This window comes from Anabrus simplex, chromosome 3 (assembly GCF_040414725.1).
Source record: "Anabrus simplex isolate iqAnaSimp1 chromosome 3, ASM4041472v1, whole genome shotgun sequence".
NCBI classification, from domain to species: Eukaryota; Metazoa; Arthropoda; class Insecta; order Orthoptera; family Tettigoniidae; genus Anabrus; species Anabrus simplex.
Window position 1 is genome coordinate 275,114,722 of NC_090267.1, and position 17,583 is coordinate 275,132,304.

At 39.0% G+C, this 17,583-nt stretch overlaps 1 protein-coding gene across 1 annotated transcript in view; it reads right to left on the reverse strand.

Moving 5' to 3' along the window:
• The window catches only part of LOC136866773 (apoptotic protease-activating factor 1), a 279,902-nt gene that overhangs the window by 101,065 nt on the left and 161,254 nt on the right, over positions 1–17,583 (reverse strand). Inside the window, exon 14 of the mRNA XM_067143881.2 lies at positions 11,308–11,492. Within this exon, the coding sequence (XP_066999982.2) occupies positions 11,308–11,492 (185 nt within the window). The remainder of the gene's footprint in view (positions 1–11,307; positions 11,493–17,583) is intronic.

The window sequence follows — 17,583 nt, forward strand, 5'->3', positions numbered from 1 at the left end:
CTGAGGTTTTCCGGGATACCTTCCAGTTCACACTTCACATTCTCCATATTGCCCTGCGAATCACCAAAACACAATTCAAACGTTTCTAGCTTCTTGACTGATTCTAGCTGGTATGATATGGAAGTGTGTCTTGATAAGTGCCAGTTTCCTTTGAACCATTTCATTTCTAAAAAGTTCATGGCATCAATTTACATTTTCTTGAATACTTCTTGGAAAACATGTTAAAATACTCTAAATATTATGACAGCCAACTTAAGACGGCATCATCCAACGGAAGAGCATGCAGCAAGCAGAATACAATCAAATGCCTTTGATGGCTTGGTGAGAATTGTGAGATGGGTCTGTGTACAAACTTCTAAAAACAAATTCCTGTTCGAGCTGAGAGACTTCCCTCATCAGTACAGACAGAATTAGAAATATAGACTATGATGAAGATGGACACAACATACATCATAAAGACTTCGAAGATCTACAGGACTTACTGGGGGGCAAAAATGATAACCTCCATAAATCTAGTACTGGTACCTAATAATAATGGAACTGAAGACCGGCATTTATTTAACTCAGCGGAATGAGTCAGTAAGAAGAATATCAGGCCTCAGAAAATAAATTTACCAACTTTCGACAGAGACCTAAGGTCCTGGCTACATTTCAAGGACACTTTTGAAAATCTAATCACTAAATATGAAGACCTAACTGGAATTGAAAAATTTCATTATCTCACCTCCTCCAGGAAAAACATCATCATGACTTAAGTCAACTTTACCATAGCATATAACTTACTTTATAGCCTCTATCACTGCCCTAAGCTGATTGCATCAGATAAGCTGTGCTCCAAAGGATCAGAACTACTCCATTTACTAAACAAATTCCAGGGAAATTAAGATGCCTTGAGGGTAATGAGCGTGTAAATAAACATTCTTGGGGCTACACCAAACGAACTACTTCTGTGAAACGTAAACAGAAAAATCAGATTGGAGTTCGAAACTGAATTTTCACTACAAGTTGTCATGTTCAAAGAGTTAATTCAATTCCTAGACAGAAAATGCCAAACATTGCAGCTGTGTTCACCCAACATTGTAAAGAAGTTGCCTAACTTCTGAATTCAAGCCGAAGTACAAGCAAGACAATCAAAGATATCTAGCAACATCCAAACAGTGTTGCTTATGTCCTGGTAGACATCAAGTCTTCAAATGCCTCGAGTTTCTAGTGCGAGATTCAAAATTTTAGAAGAACATCATTTGCATTATCGTAAGATGGCAGGAAGAGGCAACTTTCGGCTATATTTCAAGCTATCTATTATGCCAAGAGATGTTGCATATATCCACAGTAATTTACTTTTAAAAACACCGCACATGCTTCTTGTTTATAAATATATCAGGTCATGGCGGAGTTGTTGGTCATGTAGATATAGTTAATTTACTCGCTATTAATGGCGGGGAAAGGAATTCAGAGTGTGAGAGTAATACAGAGGATGAGTATGCTGTAACTCCAGTGAAGATAGTGACGATGATAATGTAATTCATGATAATATGCTGAGAAATGCAAATGCATGGGGTGACTACTACACACAATTCACATTACTGAGTGCAGCTGTCCAGGGATAATCAGCTTAGCATATACACAGCTCAAAAAAATTAGAGGAACAGTTTTTGAACATATGCCATGCTCCACAAAACAATACCTCAAACCCAGGTATATTACCAACTAAACTTTCATTCTTTACTGTTGAAGTATACAAAAGAATACAGATGGATTTGGGTTCATTTTCAGAACACAAACAGAAATGTCCAAATAGGGGCGAAAACATAGTGATAACAGTCTTCCAGAGTGGATTTTTATCACAGTTGGAGAGCTTCAGCATGGTGTATGTCCTCCACGAGCATTTATCACAGCTTGGCAGCTATGTGGCATGCTCTGTGTAAGCTGACGGAGGTCATGTTGTGGTATCAGGTCCCATTCTTCAATTAGAGCCTGTCCGAGGTCTTGGAGAGTGTGTGGTGGAACAGGGCGCCCACAAACACTTCTGTCAAGCCAATCCCACACATGCTCGATGGGATTAAGGTTGACTCACTGCTGGCCATTCCATCTCTTGAATGTCCAGTTATGGCAAGACAGCTCCAGTGATGTGCACTACATGAGCCCTGGCATTGTCGTGCATGAGTACGAATTCAGGGCCAACACCGCATACAGCAACCAACACATGCTGTAGCAGTATCTGCGCGATGTACACTACAGCAGTAACCACGTACGATGATAAGATCCGTACGGCCATCAATACTGATGCCACACCACACCATCACAGAACCTTGTCCGAATCGGTCGTCTTCCTGGCCAACATATGGCATGTACTGCAAACCACAGCGTCTTCATACACGTTGACGTCCATCACGCTGAGCCAGGGGAAAGCTGGACTCATCTGAGAACAACACAGGTCTCCATCGGCGAAGCTGCCAGTTGACGTGGGTACGGGCAAACAGAAGGCGAGCTGCGCAATGTTGCTGCGTTAAACGGAGCACTCAAACAGGACATCTGGGTTGTAAGGACACTTCTCTTAATCTGTTCCTTACTGTCTGGTCAGACACCATGACCCCAATGACCCACCTGAGGTCTTAATGCAGTTCTCTGGCAGTTGCTGAATGACGCTGCTGTAGTGATTGTAAAATACTTATCTGACCATGGAAAATTCGACTGTGGGAAAAGAAGAATAATCATATGTTACCTTTGTATGTTCATATGTTTATTTGTTTACTCTGATACTTCTTCAATTTATTTGGTTAATGTGAAAATTTTTATTAGGTTTTATGAGCATCTGAAGCAGCTCCCAGACGAAACTATCTTTATATCGGTCTGTTTTCAGACCAACTTTGCTTTATGGGAGCGAAAGCTGGGTGGACTCAGGATATCTTATTCATAAGTTAGAAGTAACAGACATGAAAGTAGCAAGAATGATTGCTGGTATAAGCAGGTGGGAACAATGGAAGGAGGGAACTCGGAATGAGGAGATAAAGGCTAATTTAGGAATGAACTCGATGGATGAAGCTGTACGCATAAACCGGCTTCGGTGGTGGGGTCATGTGAGGCGAATGGGGGAGGATAGGTTACCTAGGAGAATAATGGACTGTGTTATGGAGGGTAAGAGAAGTAGAGGGAGACCAAGACGACGATGGTTAGACTCTGTTTCTAACGATTTAAAGATAAGAGGTATAGAACTAAATGAGGCCACAACACTAGTTGCAAATCGAGGATTGTGGCGACGTTTAGTAAATTCTCAGAGGCTTGCAGACTGAACGCTGAAAGGCATAACAGTCTATAATGATAATGTATGTATGTATGTATATGTTTATGAGCATCTGAAGGTAAGATAAAAAAACTTTTAGGATACGGTGTTGTGCACGTGCCAGATCTGGTAGGATGCTTCGAGGGATTTCCGGTTGCACCTGAATGGAAATTTCTCGAAGCTATGCTCGGTTTTTGGTCAGCAGTTTTTCTCTGGGCCCTTATTGGCCAAAATAAAATCATTCCCTATTGGTGAATACTAGAAACCCGGGTTCGCTAACTGGGTGTTTCTCGATTTCACCATTTACGGCCACTGAGCTCTTGACCAGAGCCAAGCGCATTCCCGCTGTCTAGTAGTTTTGATCAGAGATGGAAGAAGTTGTCTCCTCCATCTGGTGGGTCTCTTGGCCCCCCTCCAAGGTAAGCACTATCTATTTCTCCTTTCGGGTAGTCATTTTCAAATGTAGCTTTCAATGTAATTTTCTTTAACCTCCGGAGCTTACCCGGTTTTCTCCCATTCGCCAAATTTAATTTCACATGACTAAGCCCTTACGGCTAGTCATATCATTTTATTTTAGAGGCAGTTCCCTTTTCCTTTTGGTTTCGTAAATTGTTTTAATATGTAAGTTTTCATTCCCCTTTTCTCTGGTTGTAAATTGTATAAGTATGTAAATTTTAATTTTCCCCGGGGCTGCCTCTCATAATCCAGTGTCCTCTTAGCATATTCTCATTCAGGGCAAGCTCCTTCAGAAGTGTTTTTGAAAAGGTTGCTTCCTGAACGGGCTCTGTGGTAAGATGTTTATTATTTTCAGCTTTTCCTTCCTTCCTTCCTTCCTTCCTTCCTTCCTTCCTTCCTTCCTTCCTTCCTTCCTTCCTTCCTTCCGTGGTCGAAACATGTTCTGTGTGTGCTAATGTATTTTTATTTTGCCCAAGGCAAAAAAAATAAAGTATCGGTTAGGGGTTTTTTAAATTAATTTGTTGATTGTACTCATCGATACGGTCATGAAGTGGACGGCTTGGAATCTTATTCGTGAGCGTGTATTCTTACTTTTCAACGCAGTTAGGTTGTTAAATTTACTAAATTCTGTATGTTATTTTAAAATTAGCACCGTGAAGTTTGTATGTTCAGTGTGATGTTTCTTCTTAAATTTATGTTAATATTAACTTGCGTCACTGATGGCTCCAATTATAATATCTTTTTATTATAATTTTTGTAAGTTCTGATTGTAATGTTATTTTTATTATCATTATTATTATTTCAGTAAATTGTATTTGAATTTAATCACTGCTAATTTCGTTTGACCAGCAATGCCAATACCTTCTCACTGCCTGGGTATGGTCCCATCCGCTTCCCATCTCCGTTCCTTAGTGGTCATGTTACCCAACCTGATATTTACTTTCCGTTGTTTTCATGTGTTAATTGTGCGTATGTTTTCAATATAATTTGATCGCGTCTGAAAATGATTAGTCTACCTCATTACTTTAATTATTACTATTATCATGTTTTAATTTTGAGTTTGTGTACACCAGGAAGGTTACATAATGGTAATGATCGCAGAGCCTTTGATTACTGATGAAAGGAAGTTGATGGTGATTATAACCTAAAATTTAATTAAATTATTATTTCGTAGTGCTATTTGGTCAACATATCTCGTGCTATCCCTGTCTCTTTCCATTTGAGGAAGGAGGAATTAGTTTATAAACTTCGTATTCGTAAATTGAATTCGACAGGAAAGGTTAGAGATGACACGAGCCTGTTGAGGCAATCCCTTAATTTACCGGTGTCAATACCCGAGTTAACCACAGATGATAGGAGCGCATCTTTGGCAATATTTAGAGAAAAGTTAGACTATTTAATGCTTTTCTTTTGTCTTTCTGTTCCTCCGAACCGTCTAATGCTGAATTAACACGTGCGAAAGCCCAAGTGCAGCATTACATAGACAGGATTCGCGACTTATTATCTCTCAATTTATTAGCAACCGAGCAGCAGGAGTGCGAGTCATTATTGACACAGTTTTCTCGCATTTTTTATAAAATAGTAGGCTTGCTAGAAGGCAATACGTTGCCTAATTCTAGCTCTGAAGTTCAAGCGTCTGACCCGTCCGAATCTGGTGAAAGTGAACAATTTCTGTATCTACTGCCTCCCAAAACTGCAATGTGTTAACTAGTGATAATGTTCCCCCGCAATCTTCTCCTCCTCTATTTACAAGTGCTGCTCTGCCCGTAAGTAATGCATGCAATGGTTCTTTTTACATAAGTTGGTATGTCTCTTATTCCTATGACACCTGGTAATTCTACTGTGTCTTTGTCTCTATCTTCTGTTGCAACCCAACCTGTTCCTCATGTGGAAATGCAAAAATATCCCCGTGTCCAAGTGTCACCTGTATCAAATGCTTCGGTGGTTTCTCAAATGTGTGAAAGTGTTTTGCAAAAGTGAATATCTGCGCCAGTTTCATTGCCATACAATGTAAACCCTAACCTCACTTTCAGTACTCCATCCTTTTCTCAAGGGCGTTAGAATCAAGGGTGCTATGCTATTGTAATTCCCTCTCAGAACAATTCTAGCCCCTCTCAGGTATTGCCTACACCTCCTGTCTCCCAGATTTTTTCTAATTTACCTCACCCATTAACTGCTGTATTTAAGGGTGTGTCAAAGTTCACAGCTCACTCAATTGATGATGTCATTTCTTTTTTTCAATTTTTAAAAATTGAATTTAAAGATCAGGACCGAGCTCGAAAGCTGCAGTCCTTAAGTTCGGCCAGTATCCAGTAATCGGGAGATAGTGGGTTCGAACCCCATTATCGGCAGCCCTGAAGATGGTTTTCCGTGGTTTCCTATTTTCACACCAGGCAAATACTGAGACTGTATCTTAATTAAGGCCACGGGCGTGTCCTTCCCATTCCTAGGCCTTTCCTATCCCATCGTCACCATAAGACCTATCTGTGTCAGTGCGACATGAAAAAAATCAGGCTATTGTATACAATTTAAGTAGTGATAATTTCTTCCAAGTCTTATATCCACATGTATCTGGAGCTCTTTCTGAGCACATCATTAGAGCCATTTCTGAAAGATGGACAGTGGATCCGTTTCATGCACATGTACTTGAGTTCTTTATTCCTTCTCGTGCATTGTCTTCCTTAGTGCAAAAACATTATTTCAGAGTGCAGCATTTGAATGAATCGTTCTCTGAGTATATTCAGGACATTAAGTTCTATGCTAGGATTTTTATGCTCAACTATTCTGAGTCTCAAATGATTGCCAGCATTGTTGAGGGTCTTGCACCTAATTATCAGCGCAACCCAGTGGCCAGATGTCCAGATGACAATCTTATTTCTACCTGACGACAACCTCATGTGTCTATTGGAGGGGCACATCATGTCTTACAAGGGGGCATTCCCTACTCGTCACCACCGATTTCGCTCAAATTTATAGAAAATGCAGGGCTTGGCTAGAAATGAAAGCACCCGAAGTGGGAACTCCAGATGGCCAAACGTATAGAAAATAAAAATAAAAATTTTGACGCGGCTCTCGCATCATATTATTCACTTACGTTAGTGCTCACGCCGAACAGTTGTATTATTCATTCATGTTAATTTATTTTATATATTTATTTATACGCAAAAGGCATAAAGGACGTCATTTTTTTTCAATGAGCGCACAATTGTAGAAAATTTGGAGTTGCAAACTTTCCCAACGTGTTCAAACAGAAATTATTCTTTTTTCTCCTTTACTGCCTCTCCCCCCTGCTTGGGGAAAGTGCCATAAACATGAATAGTCGTTTCGCTGTAAGATTCCTTTTCACCCGACAAGTGAAAGTTGCTCCTGGCAGCTGTACACAAACAATAGATTCTTGGCACAGGTAGATAAAAGTCTGACAATGAAATCCCAATTTTTACCTTTTCTATGCCTTTGCGTATAAATAAATAAACAAAATGAATTATTCACCTCTTTGCGTAATTGGAAAATGAATAATATAACAGTTGAAAGAATGAAACAGTCTCCACACGGGGAGTCGAACCCACGCCCATCGCATTACCAGTCCGAGCTCTTACCGCTACGCCAGCAACTGCTCGGCGTGTGCACTAATGTAAGTGGCTTATACGGTGCGAGAGCCGCGTCAACATGATTTTTTAATTTTTATTTTCTATACACTTGGCCATCTGGAGTTCCCACTTCGGGTACTTTCATTTCTAGACAAGCCCTGCATGTTCTATAAATTTGAGCGAAATCGGTGGGGACGGGTACGAAATGCCCCCTTGTTAGACATGTCGTCCAACACCGCAACCCAGTGGCCAGATGTCCAGGTGACAATCTTACTTCTACCTGATGGCAACCTCATGTGCCTATTGGAGGGGCACATCATATGTCTTGGACATGTCGTCCAACACCCTAACCTAGCAGCCAGATGCCCTGATAGCGCCAGTCGTGCTATACTATGCTCTATTTCGCTGCCTCATACCAGTTGGCTCAAAGTATGGATGAGTCGCATGACTACTTGCTTGTGAACCCAGTCTGAACTGAATTAATATGGAGCCTGGTGGCACTGGCCAGTTCGTCAGCCACACAGTCAGCAATAACTAGTGGTCAACACTAGCAACTCCTACCATGTAAATAAAGTAAGAACTACACAAGATCTACTCGTGCCAAACATCATGGAGAAAGCGGTGGATGCCTTGTTAGTGGACGTACGAGTTGAAAATCAAAGAAATTATTTGCACAAGATTCAATATATATATTTTTTTTCTTAACAGTGTTGTATTTTATTTTTCAGTGGACATAAAACTGACATTTTAATTTTTTGAATATCCAACGCAGAAAACATGACTGCTAATGAAGTGTAATAAAATTATTTTTATTGAGCTATGCTCGAGTTTTGGGGCGGGGAGTATGTAGCGATTGTAAAATATTTATCTGACCTTAGAAAACTGGACTGTGAGAAAAGAAGGATAATCATATGTTATCTTTGTATGTTCATATGTTTATTTGTTGGTAAAAAGAAAGTGACTGTGTGTGTAAAATGGTTAAATTGGTTTTTACTCTTTAGATTGAAATATTGACTTGTGTAATATCGAACTTGGGTTTTTTTTGGGGCGTTTTCTGTATATGAAGATTTACTTAATTACTCTGGTACTTCTTCAATTTATTTGGTTATTATGAAAAAATTTTATTAGGTTTTATGAGCATGTGAAGGTAAGATAAAAAAACTTTTGGGACACAGTGTTGTGTAGGTGCCAGGTCTGATAGGATGCTTTGAGGAATTTCCGGTTGCAACCGAATGGAAATTTCTCGAAGCTATGCTCGGTTTTTGGTCAGCAGTTTTTCTCTGGGCCCTTATTGGCCAAAATAAAATCATTCCCTATGGGTGAATACTAGAAACCCGGGTGCGCTAATTGGGCGTTTCTCGATTTCACCATTTCCGGCCATTGAGCTCTTGGCCAGAGCCAAGCGCATTCCCGCTGTCTTGTAGTTTTGATCGGCGATGGGAGAAGATGTCTCCTTCATCTGATGGTTCTCTTGGCCCCCCTTCCAAGGTAAGCACTATCTATTTCTCCTTTCGGGTAGTCATTTTCAAATGTAGTTTTCAATTTAATTTTCTTTAACCTCCGGAGCTTAGCCGGTTTTCTCCCATTTGCCAAATTTAATTTCACATGACTTAGCCCTTGTGGCTAGTCATATAATTTTATTTTAGAGGCAATCCCCTTTTCCTTTTGGTTTTGTAAATTGTTTTAATATGTAAAATTTCAATACCCTTTTTCGTTGGTTGTAAATTGTATAAATATGTAAATTTTAATTTTCCCCGGGGCTACCTCTCATAATCCAGTGTACTCTTAGCATATTCTCATTCAGGACGAGCTCCTTATTCAGAAGTGTTTATGGAAAGGTTGCTTCCTGAACGAGCTCTGTGCTAAGATGTTTATTATTTTCAGCTTTTCCTTCCTTCCTTCCTTCCTTCCTTCCTTCCTTATGTCTTATTTGTGAGCATGTACTCTTACTTTTCAACACAGTTAGGTTGTTAAATTTACTAATTAATTCTGTATGTTATTTTAAAATTAGCAACGTGAAGTTTGTATGTTCAGTGTGATGTTTCTTCTTAAATTTATGTTAACATTAACTTGCATCATTGATGGCTCCAATTGTAATATCATCATCATCTTCTTCTTCTTCTTCTTCTTCTTCTTCTTCTTCTTCTTCTTCTTCTTCTTCTTCTTCTTCTTCTTCTTCTTCTTCTTCTTCTTCTTCTTCTTCTTCTTCTTCTTCTTCTTCTTCTTCTTCTTCTTCTTCTTCTTCTTCTTCTTCTTCTTCTTCTTCTTCTTCTTCTTCTTCTTCTTCTTCTTCTTCTTCTTCTTCTTCTTCTTCTTCTTCTTCTTCTTCTTCTTCTTCTTCTTCTTCTTCTTCTTCTTCTTCTTCTTCTTCTTCTTCTTCTTCTTCTTCTTCTTCTTCTTCTTCTTCTTCTTCTTCTTCTTCTTCTTCTTCTTCTTCTTCTTCTTCTTCTTCTTCTTCTTCTTCTTCTTCTTCTTCTTCTTCTTCTTCTTCTTCTTCTTCTTCTTCTTCTTCTTCTTCTTCTTCTTCTTATTATTATTATTATTATTATTATTATTATTATTATTATTATTATTATTATTATTATTTTCGTAAGTGCCAATTGCAATGTTATTTTTATTATTATTATTATTATTTCAGTAAATTGTATTCGAATAGAATCATCGCTAATTTTGTTTCACCAGCAATGCCAATACCTTTATGGTCTCACCGCTTCCCATCTCCGTTCCTTAGTTGTCATGTTACCCAACCTGATACTTACTTTCCATTGTTTTCATGTGTTAATCATGCGTATGTTTTAGATATTATTTGATCGCGTCTGAAAATGGTTAGTCTACCTCATTACTTTAATTATTACTATTATCATGTTTTAATTTTTAGTTTGTGTACACCGGAAAGGTTACAACCCCAATGCACAGATGGTCAGATATCGGTCATCCTGTGGGGTTGTCATGCGTCCACGACCTTGGCCAACCCATAACTGACGGGGAGACATTGGGATCCACAGCAACACGATGAAAAGTCCATCGTACCTGGATCAAAGTGACGGCCCTTGCGAATTGAACCTTGTTAAGATGTCTTATGGGATGTGCTGGTTTACATACAACATGTTCAAATGACCGCAGTAGTCTGTGTACCTCACGACACACAGCGACACACCACTATTCACTTTGTTTTGAGAGGTCACCTGACAGTTTAATGCATGGCTATGCCTACAGATGGAGTATAAACGACCATTGGAACCCCATCTACCAAAATTAACGTTCACATACCAGACGTTACAAAACATGTTCCCCTAATTTTTTGAAATTTTTATTTATAATTTATATAATATGTTATTGTGCGTTTGATATTTTTTTCGCCTGCCTGTTTGGAAATAATAGCAAAATTCATATGATACTGCATTCAGAACTGGGAGTAGGCTAGAAATAAAGCACACTGGGTGCAGCCTGGAGTTTAACAATGTCATGCTTGAGGAATTAAATGTTAAAATTAGTGTACGGTTGATTTTCTCAAGTATGAACAGCACTTATCACAAATGTAATGGGCTGGCACTGCAGCACAGTACCCATTCCAGAATATTGGGTAGCAGAGCACTCTATCATGACATACAGCACTGAGTTGAGGATGGCTGTCTTATGCAGCCGTAGCATTTATTATCATTATTTTATTGTTTTCGATTTTGCTTTACGTCACACCAACACAGATAGGTCTTATGGCAACAACCTGATAGAACAGGGTTAGGAGTGGGAAGGAAGCGATCATGGCCTTAATTATGGTAGAGTCCCAGAAAGTGCCCAGTGTGAAAATGGGAAACCCCAGAAACATCATCAGGGCTGCTGAAAGTGGGGTTCAAACCCACTGTCTCCCAAATGCAAGCTCATAGCTGCACGCCCCTTAACTGCACAGCCAACTCGCTTGGTCCAGAGCATTTATTTTAAAACTAAGATATGTTATTACTTGTGGTGAATATAATGTAAGCATACCTTGACAGATCCATCTTTGGAACATGAGATAATTTCTTCACCAGAGTCTGAGAATCTTGCTTTATGAACATGGGATGTGTGATGGCTGAAAGTCATTAGGCTTTTGTCATTCACTGGATCATCAGAAAACACATTGCTCCAATGACTCTGTGTTAAACGAGGTGAAGGAATGTTCATAGGGTGACCTGTGGGAAGAATAAAGATCATTATTATATGAATATTCCACAAAACAAAAGGGGTTGCTATACCACCAACTGCGAGTTTCAATACCTAAGCATTAAATAATAATAATAATAATAATAATAATAATAATAATAATAATAATAATAATAATAATAATAATAATAATAATGCAGATTAACATCCTTTCACTTACTATCTATTTTAAGAGACATGTAAGAGGGGCGGATACTTTGCAAGGACATAAAGAACGTGAGGACTTAAAAGAAAACCATGACATAATGTCCTATTATTTACTCCATTGAACAAGCTGGTTTTAGGCCGCAATGCATCTGCCTCGACCAGGTACTATTCCTTGCTACATACACAGAGGCAGGATTTCATCTATGCCTTAAGACATCTGAGGCATTTAATGACCTAATGGCTGCATATAATACTATGTGAAGAAGGTAAGGTGGGGTGGCTTGTATATAGACTGTTACTTGTGATATACTGAAAAATCATAGCCCAGCTCTTCAACATGCTGTTGATTCATAAGTTATGAATTTCATTATGGTCTGTATTGACACCTGATCACTATCAAAGGATAGAGAAAGGTCCACCTATGCAATTTAATATATATAATTATATAGGACACTATATTAATTATACACGGCACTATATTAAGCTGAAATGAAATGGCGTAGGGCTTTTAGTGCCGGGAGTGTCCGAGGACAAGTTCGGCTCGCCATATGCAGGTCTTTCGATTTGACGCCGGTAGGTGACCTGCGCGTCGTGATGAGGATGAAATGATGATGAAGACGACACATACACCCAGCCCTTGTGCCAGCGAAATTAACCAATTAAGGTTAAAATTGCCGACCCTGCCGGGAATCGAACCCGGGACCCCTGTGACCAAAGGCCAGCACGCTAACCATTTAGCCATGGAGCCGGACTATATTAAGCTAATGGAATTGAACAGGTGGACCTTTCTCTTCCCTCTGATAGTGCTGTTGATTGGCAGAATGTTCAGGGTTATAATGGGTGATTCAGTCAGGAGAACAAAGAAACTGAATAATAGTCTACCCAAAGAATCCATGTTTTTTCCACTCATTAGTTTGTATATAGCTGAAATGCCAGAGATTTAGAAAATTTGGTTCCACAGATGACTGGGCAACAGCTTCACAAGGGAAACAGCTTTGAAACTACTAAAGATATTCTCACTGAAGACCTTTCTTTCCTCAGAAATTACTTTTGTATAAGGAGACTAATCAAACATGACTAAAACAGAAGTTAGCAACTTCCATTTAACCAGAATTAATCTAGCAGTACCATACAGTACCAGCATATGCCAGGCTGTGTGGCTTAGACGGTTAAGGCGCTGGCTGTATGAGCCGAAGTTGGCAGGTTTGATCCTGACTCAGTCTGGTGATATTTGAAGGTGCTAAAATATGTCAGTCCTGTGACAGTACATTTATCAGCATTTAAAAGAACTACTGTAGGATATAATTTTGGCACCTCGCCGTCTCCATAAACCATAAAAGTAGTTAGAGGAATGTAAAACCAATAAGATTATTATTAGTAACAGGATACAGATGTTTATATTTTCCTGCCTCTAATCGATATTCATGAGAGAAAGTTATGTCTTCACCTCTTTCTCGGATTTACAATACTGGGGCGAGTCAGCTTCATGAAGCAGTATTGTTAATGATATAGATGTTGATTCCCATAGGGAACTTAAAATATTTGTCCGGAATGAGTAAATTTATAATACCAATATAATGGTCCGTTATTGGACATTATAAATTTTCCAGCTAACTCATTCTTAGTTGCCTGCGTTTTGCCCTTGTGTGCTAAGTTGGGCTCGTCAGTTGGGACTTAGCACACCTCCCAAGACGCAAGGCTAGTGCATACCGTGGAGGCCACTGCATAGGCCACTTGAAGCCACCAGCAGTGCCAATGCACTATGAGACCTATGTCTGTCTGGCAACGACTCTACATAAGTGCATACTTAATCTGCTTGTGAACTTCAACTATATTTGTTTTCGGCGCAAGACAATGATGTTCTGTTTACTCTCTTGACTGCGATCATTGTGTTTTGGACATTAACTGAATTGCTACGATATGAATCAATGTTAATTTTTTGCCTGTGTTCAATGTATTAGTTGTTTTAAGATCTTTATATCTTGCCCTACTTTACTATTTGGCTGATGATGACACTTGTAATGTGTCGAAACCGGTCCCAATAAACAAGTTGCGACTTCTTTTTAGTTCAACTTACAACGAAGTATTGAAAGGTGGATCCTTCTAATATTGTACATCATCTTATTTCTCTATTCAATACGGAACGATCATGAAGTTTTTAACTTTAAATTGGCTAAATTTGACGAGAAGAAGAGATAGAATGATAGGACACATCTTAAGACACCCAGGACTTGTTCAGTTGGTTTTTGAAGGACGTGTAGGTGGTAAGAACGGTAGGGGTAGACCAAGGTATGAATATGACAAGCAGATTAGAGCAGATGTAGGATGCAATAATTACGTAGAAATGAAAAGGTTAGCACAGGATAGGGTGGCATGGAGAGCTGCATCAAACCAGTATATGGACTGATGACTCAAAACAACAACATGGGAATCAACATCTATATGTTCTGATGGCCAGGCAGGCATCAATTTTTGGAAATGAGACATAGCTCTCATAGTGCATTGGTACTGCTGGTGGCTTCAAGTAGCCTATGCAGTGGCCTCCACGGTATGCACTAGCCTTGCGTCTTGGGAGGTGTGCTAAGTCCCAAATGACGAGCCCAACTTAGCACACGAGGGCGAAACGCAGGCAACCAAGAATGAGTTAGCTGGAAAATTTATCATGTCCAATAACGGACCATTATATTGGTATCAGTATTGTTGACTCAACTGTTCTCCTCTACAATCATCACCTAAAATTTGCTCATTGCTCGGTGGTAGCAGATATGGCTGCTCTCTTGAAGTAAATATACATACTACTGCTTCATTTTGCCTTAACTTTAAATTGTACTTGTTGAATATTATCAATGGTAGATTTACTTGATTGCCTTAGAATAGGTAGTTTCATAAATATAGTACTGTATATATGCACATGTAAACAGTGTTGGTACCACTAGGTCAATACTACGTCACTTCAGACATTATGTATAGTGAACAGCTAACAAAGGAACTATGTGATAGTTTCACTGCCCTTGTAAGCATGCAAATATAACTCCTCAATTATAACCAAAACAAATTGTTTGTACAAGCAGTAAGCTAGAGTACGAATAAGAAACATTATGTTAAATGCCAGTCTCCCTCCCCCCCCCAGGAATCTCATGCTCAAGGAAGTCCTTGCTCTGCTTGATGAAGATTTTTTTATCGGCTATGTTCATATCGAGCCACCGAATACTACAGTTGTGTCCACTAAAGACTCAGTTGGAGGTGACAGGGGTCTCCTCAATAACCTGAGTGGGCAGCAGCTGTGAACTCGAGAAGAGAATGTCATGTTGAGAAAATGGATGAGGGGACCGACAACATTTTCTGTTACCTGATGAGGACTCTGCCAGTGATAAGGACGATTTAGTTCAACCCACATCAAAGAGAGTTTGTGATGTAATGCACAATTTGCTACCTCAGTCTCAGTCTTCATATGCCACTTCAGAACAGAGTATTTCTTGGAAGAACAGAGATGTGAAATGAGTGGGCTTTAGAACTGGACTTCACAAATACCAATACTTCCTTCTCACAAGTAGACTACTCACAACTGAGGGAAATGTTCCCTTACACATACAGCAGACTGCACTAACTTGCTATATCAACAAAGCAAAGACGCCATTGTGCAGGAGAGCAGTGCGCATCTCATGTACAACAAAGTGCCTAAAATGTAATGTTGGACTCTACATCGACTGTTGAATGATTCATTTTCATGTTAAGAACTAAGAATTTCTGCACAGAAAACCAGAGTTAATGTCACAGCAGTTCCCAAAATATTGAGAAACTGAGGAGTTTATAGGTATTGTAATTATTGTTGTAAATAAAATATCACAAATATTCATAAAATTTAAACCAAACACGCTTGCATTCAGAAGTCCGTGTTGTTATTGGTCAACAATGTCCTATTCGCTCCTTATAATCAAGAAACAGTCAACTTCTATGACTTCCCTTATTTAGAAAGTTTTGCTCCCGGATTATTTTAATAGTATCATACAGTACCAGCCTAAAAATAGCACTTCCAATTGTGCTAGGGTGGTGATGTAAATGCATTTGTTAGTTGACCTAGGAGCAGACAATTCATGGTAAATTCAGGCAATTCTTGCAAACTTTGATTTCTGGGTTAATTCAGGTTAACAACCAACCAACAGGTTAATAGATCCCCCAATGCATATTTTAGCAAATCACTGTTAATGCACAACAGGTTTTCTAAGTACCTGGAAGTTACACTAGTCAGAATACTGTCTTTCAAGCACCATCTGATGAACAGCATCACAAAACTGAACACATGGAACAACATTCTCCACAAGCTATAAGGTACAACATGGGTCTCTAAGGCCACTATGCTTCAACGCTCAGCCATTGGTCTTATTTTTCTACTGTTGAGTATACATATATATGAAATGCATATATGATAACTATGCCACAAAAAAGACAAACCAGAATGGACAAAGGCTGATTGAAGTCTGCGATTCATTTGATCTGAAGTTAATGTCCACCTGGTTCAGTAAAGAAACCAAAAGGATGATAACATGACGATTACTGAATCCCAACTTGAGAGAATTACAGATCGATCACAAGGCAATCTCCAGCAGCCGCCTGGAAATAATGTATGTCAGGGTTCAAAAAGGGAGTCAGCGTGGAGTATGACCATTACCTGCCTAGGGTGAAGATAAGGTTCATAAAATGATTTAGGACCAACAAGTTCAATGTCAATCAAGAAATCATAAAGAATTACCAGAAAGAGCTGAATCTTTGGACTCACATGAACCAAAAGAAATTACTGAGAAATTCCAGGAGGTAGGCGAACATAGGATATTCCTGGTAGAGAAAACATCCCTGCTGAAACAACAAATGTGATGGAAAACTGCAGCAAAGATCCAGAGCAAAGAACAGATGGTGTTCTAACCACAAAGAGTTTGAGAAATTCAAGGAATAGAGAAAATGCACAGCGAAAATCCTCAAGAATGTGAAGCAATGGTACGAAAAGAAACAGCTTGACTGCATAGAGGAGAACTTTAAGAAAAATAATACCCAGGAATTTTACAGAATAAATTTAAGGGATTGAGTCCTAGAAACCTAGCTTTCAAAAACAAGGAAGGAAAGCTCATGACCAACAGCAAAAATTATGAACACTTAGCTCATTATTTTCAAAAACTTTTAAACTGTGACCTCTCAGAGAAAGGACTTGTTTTTAGAGCACTCATGGAAAAACTGCACAATTCACATCCTCCTAATAAAGAAGAAATCAAGATAATTAAAGAGCTAACAACAAGGCTCCTGGGGCTATCACATCTATCCAACATTCCTATATGATGAGTTTTCTTTTCATTATAAGTACTCTTTCATTACTTTCATGTCCGTTCCCTCCAGCAAATGAATAAAATATTCAGTATCCATCCAGCTTTTTGCTCCCGTACTGCACGGTGGGCTTGAAAACAGAGTGAAAGGTGAATATTGTCTGTGAACTTGCTTCTTACAAAATACTACTGATTGTAACTGTACACTAACTCCTTTGATATCTCTCTCACTACACTACATAGCTTTTCACCAGAATTTAATCCTAATGTAAACAAATTATTCTCATGCCCCTGCCAAGCTAAGTACGTAATTTCCTGAGTGCAGATATCTTGTGCTATAACCCAGTAATGCCTTGTGTTTGAATAGTACAGTACATTGCACAATGCAATTGAAACCATACCATAACTTTTTAATATTAAGCAGGGTTTTGTTACAAAATTTCAGGCTGCACGATCCTAATTTCATGGCCAAATTACTCGGTCCTTGATTCTTCTTTTGTTGCAAAGTTGATACTTTCTCTAACAGTTAACATCTGTATTAGATGCCATCATTGTAGGTGCATTCTATAAGTGTGCATCAGGAATCGAAGCTGGGCCCCCG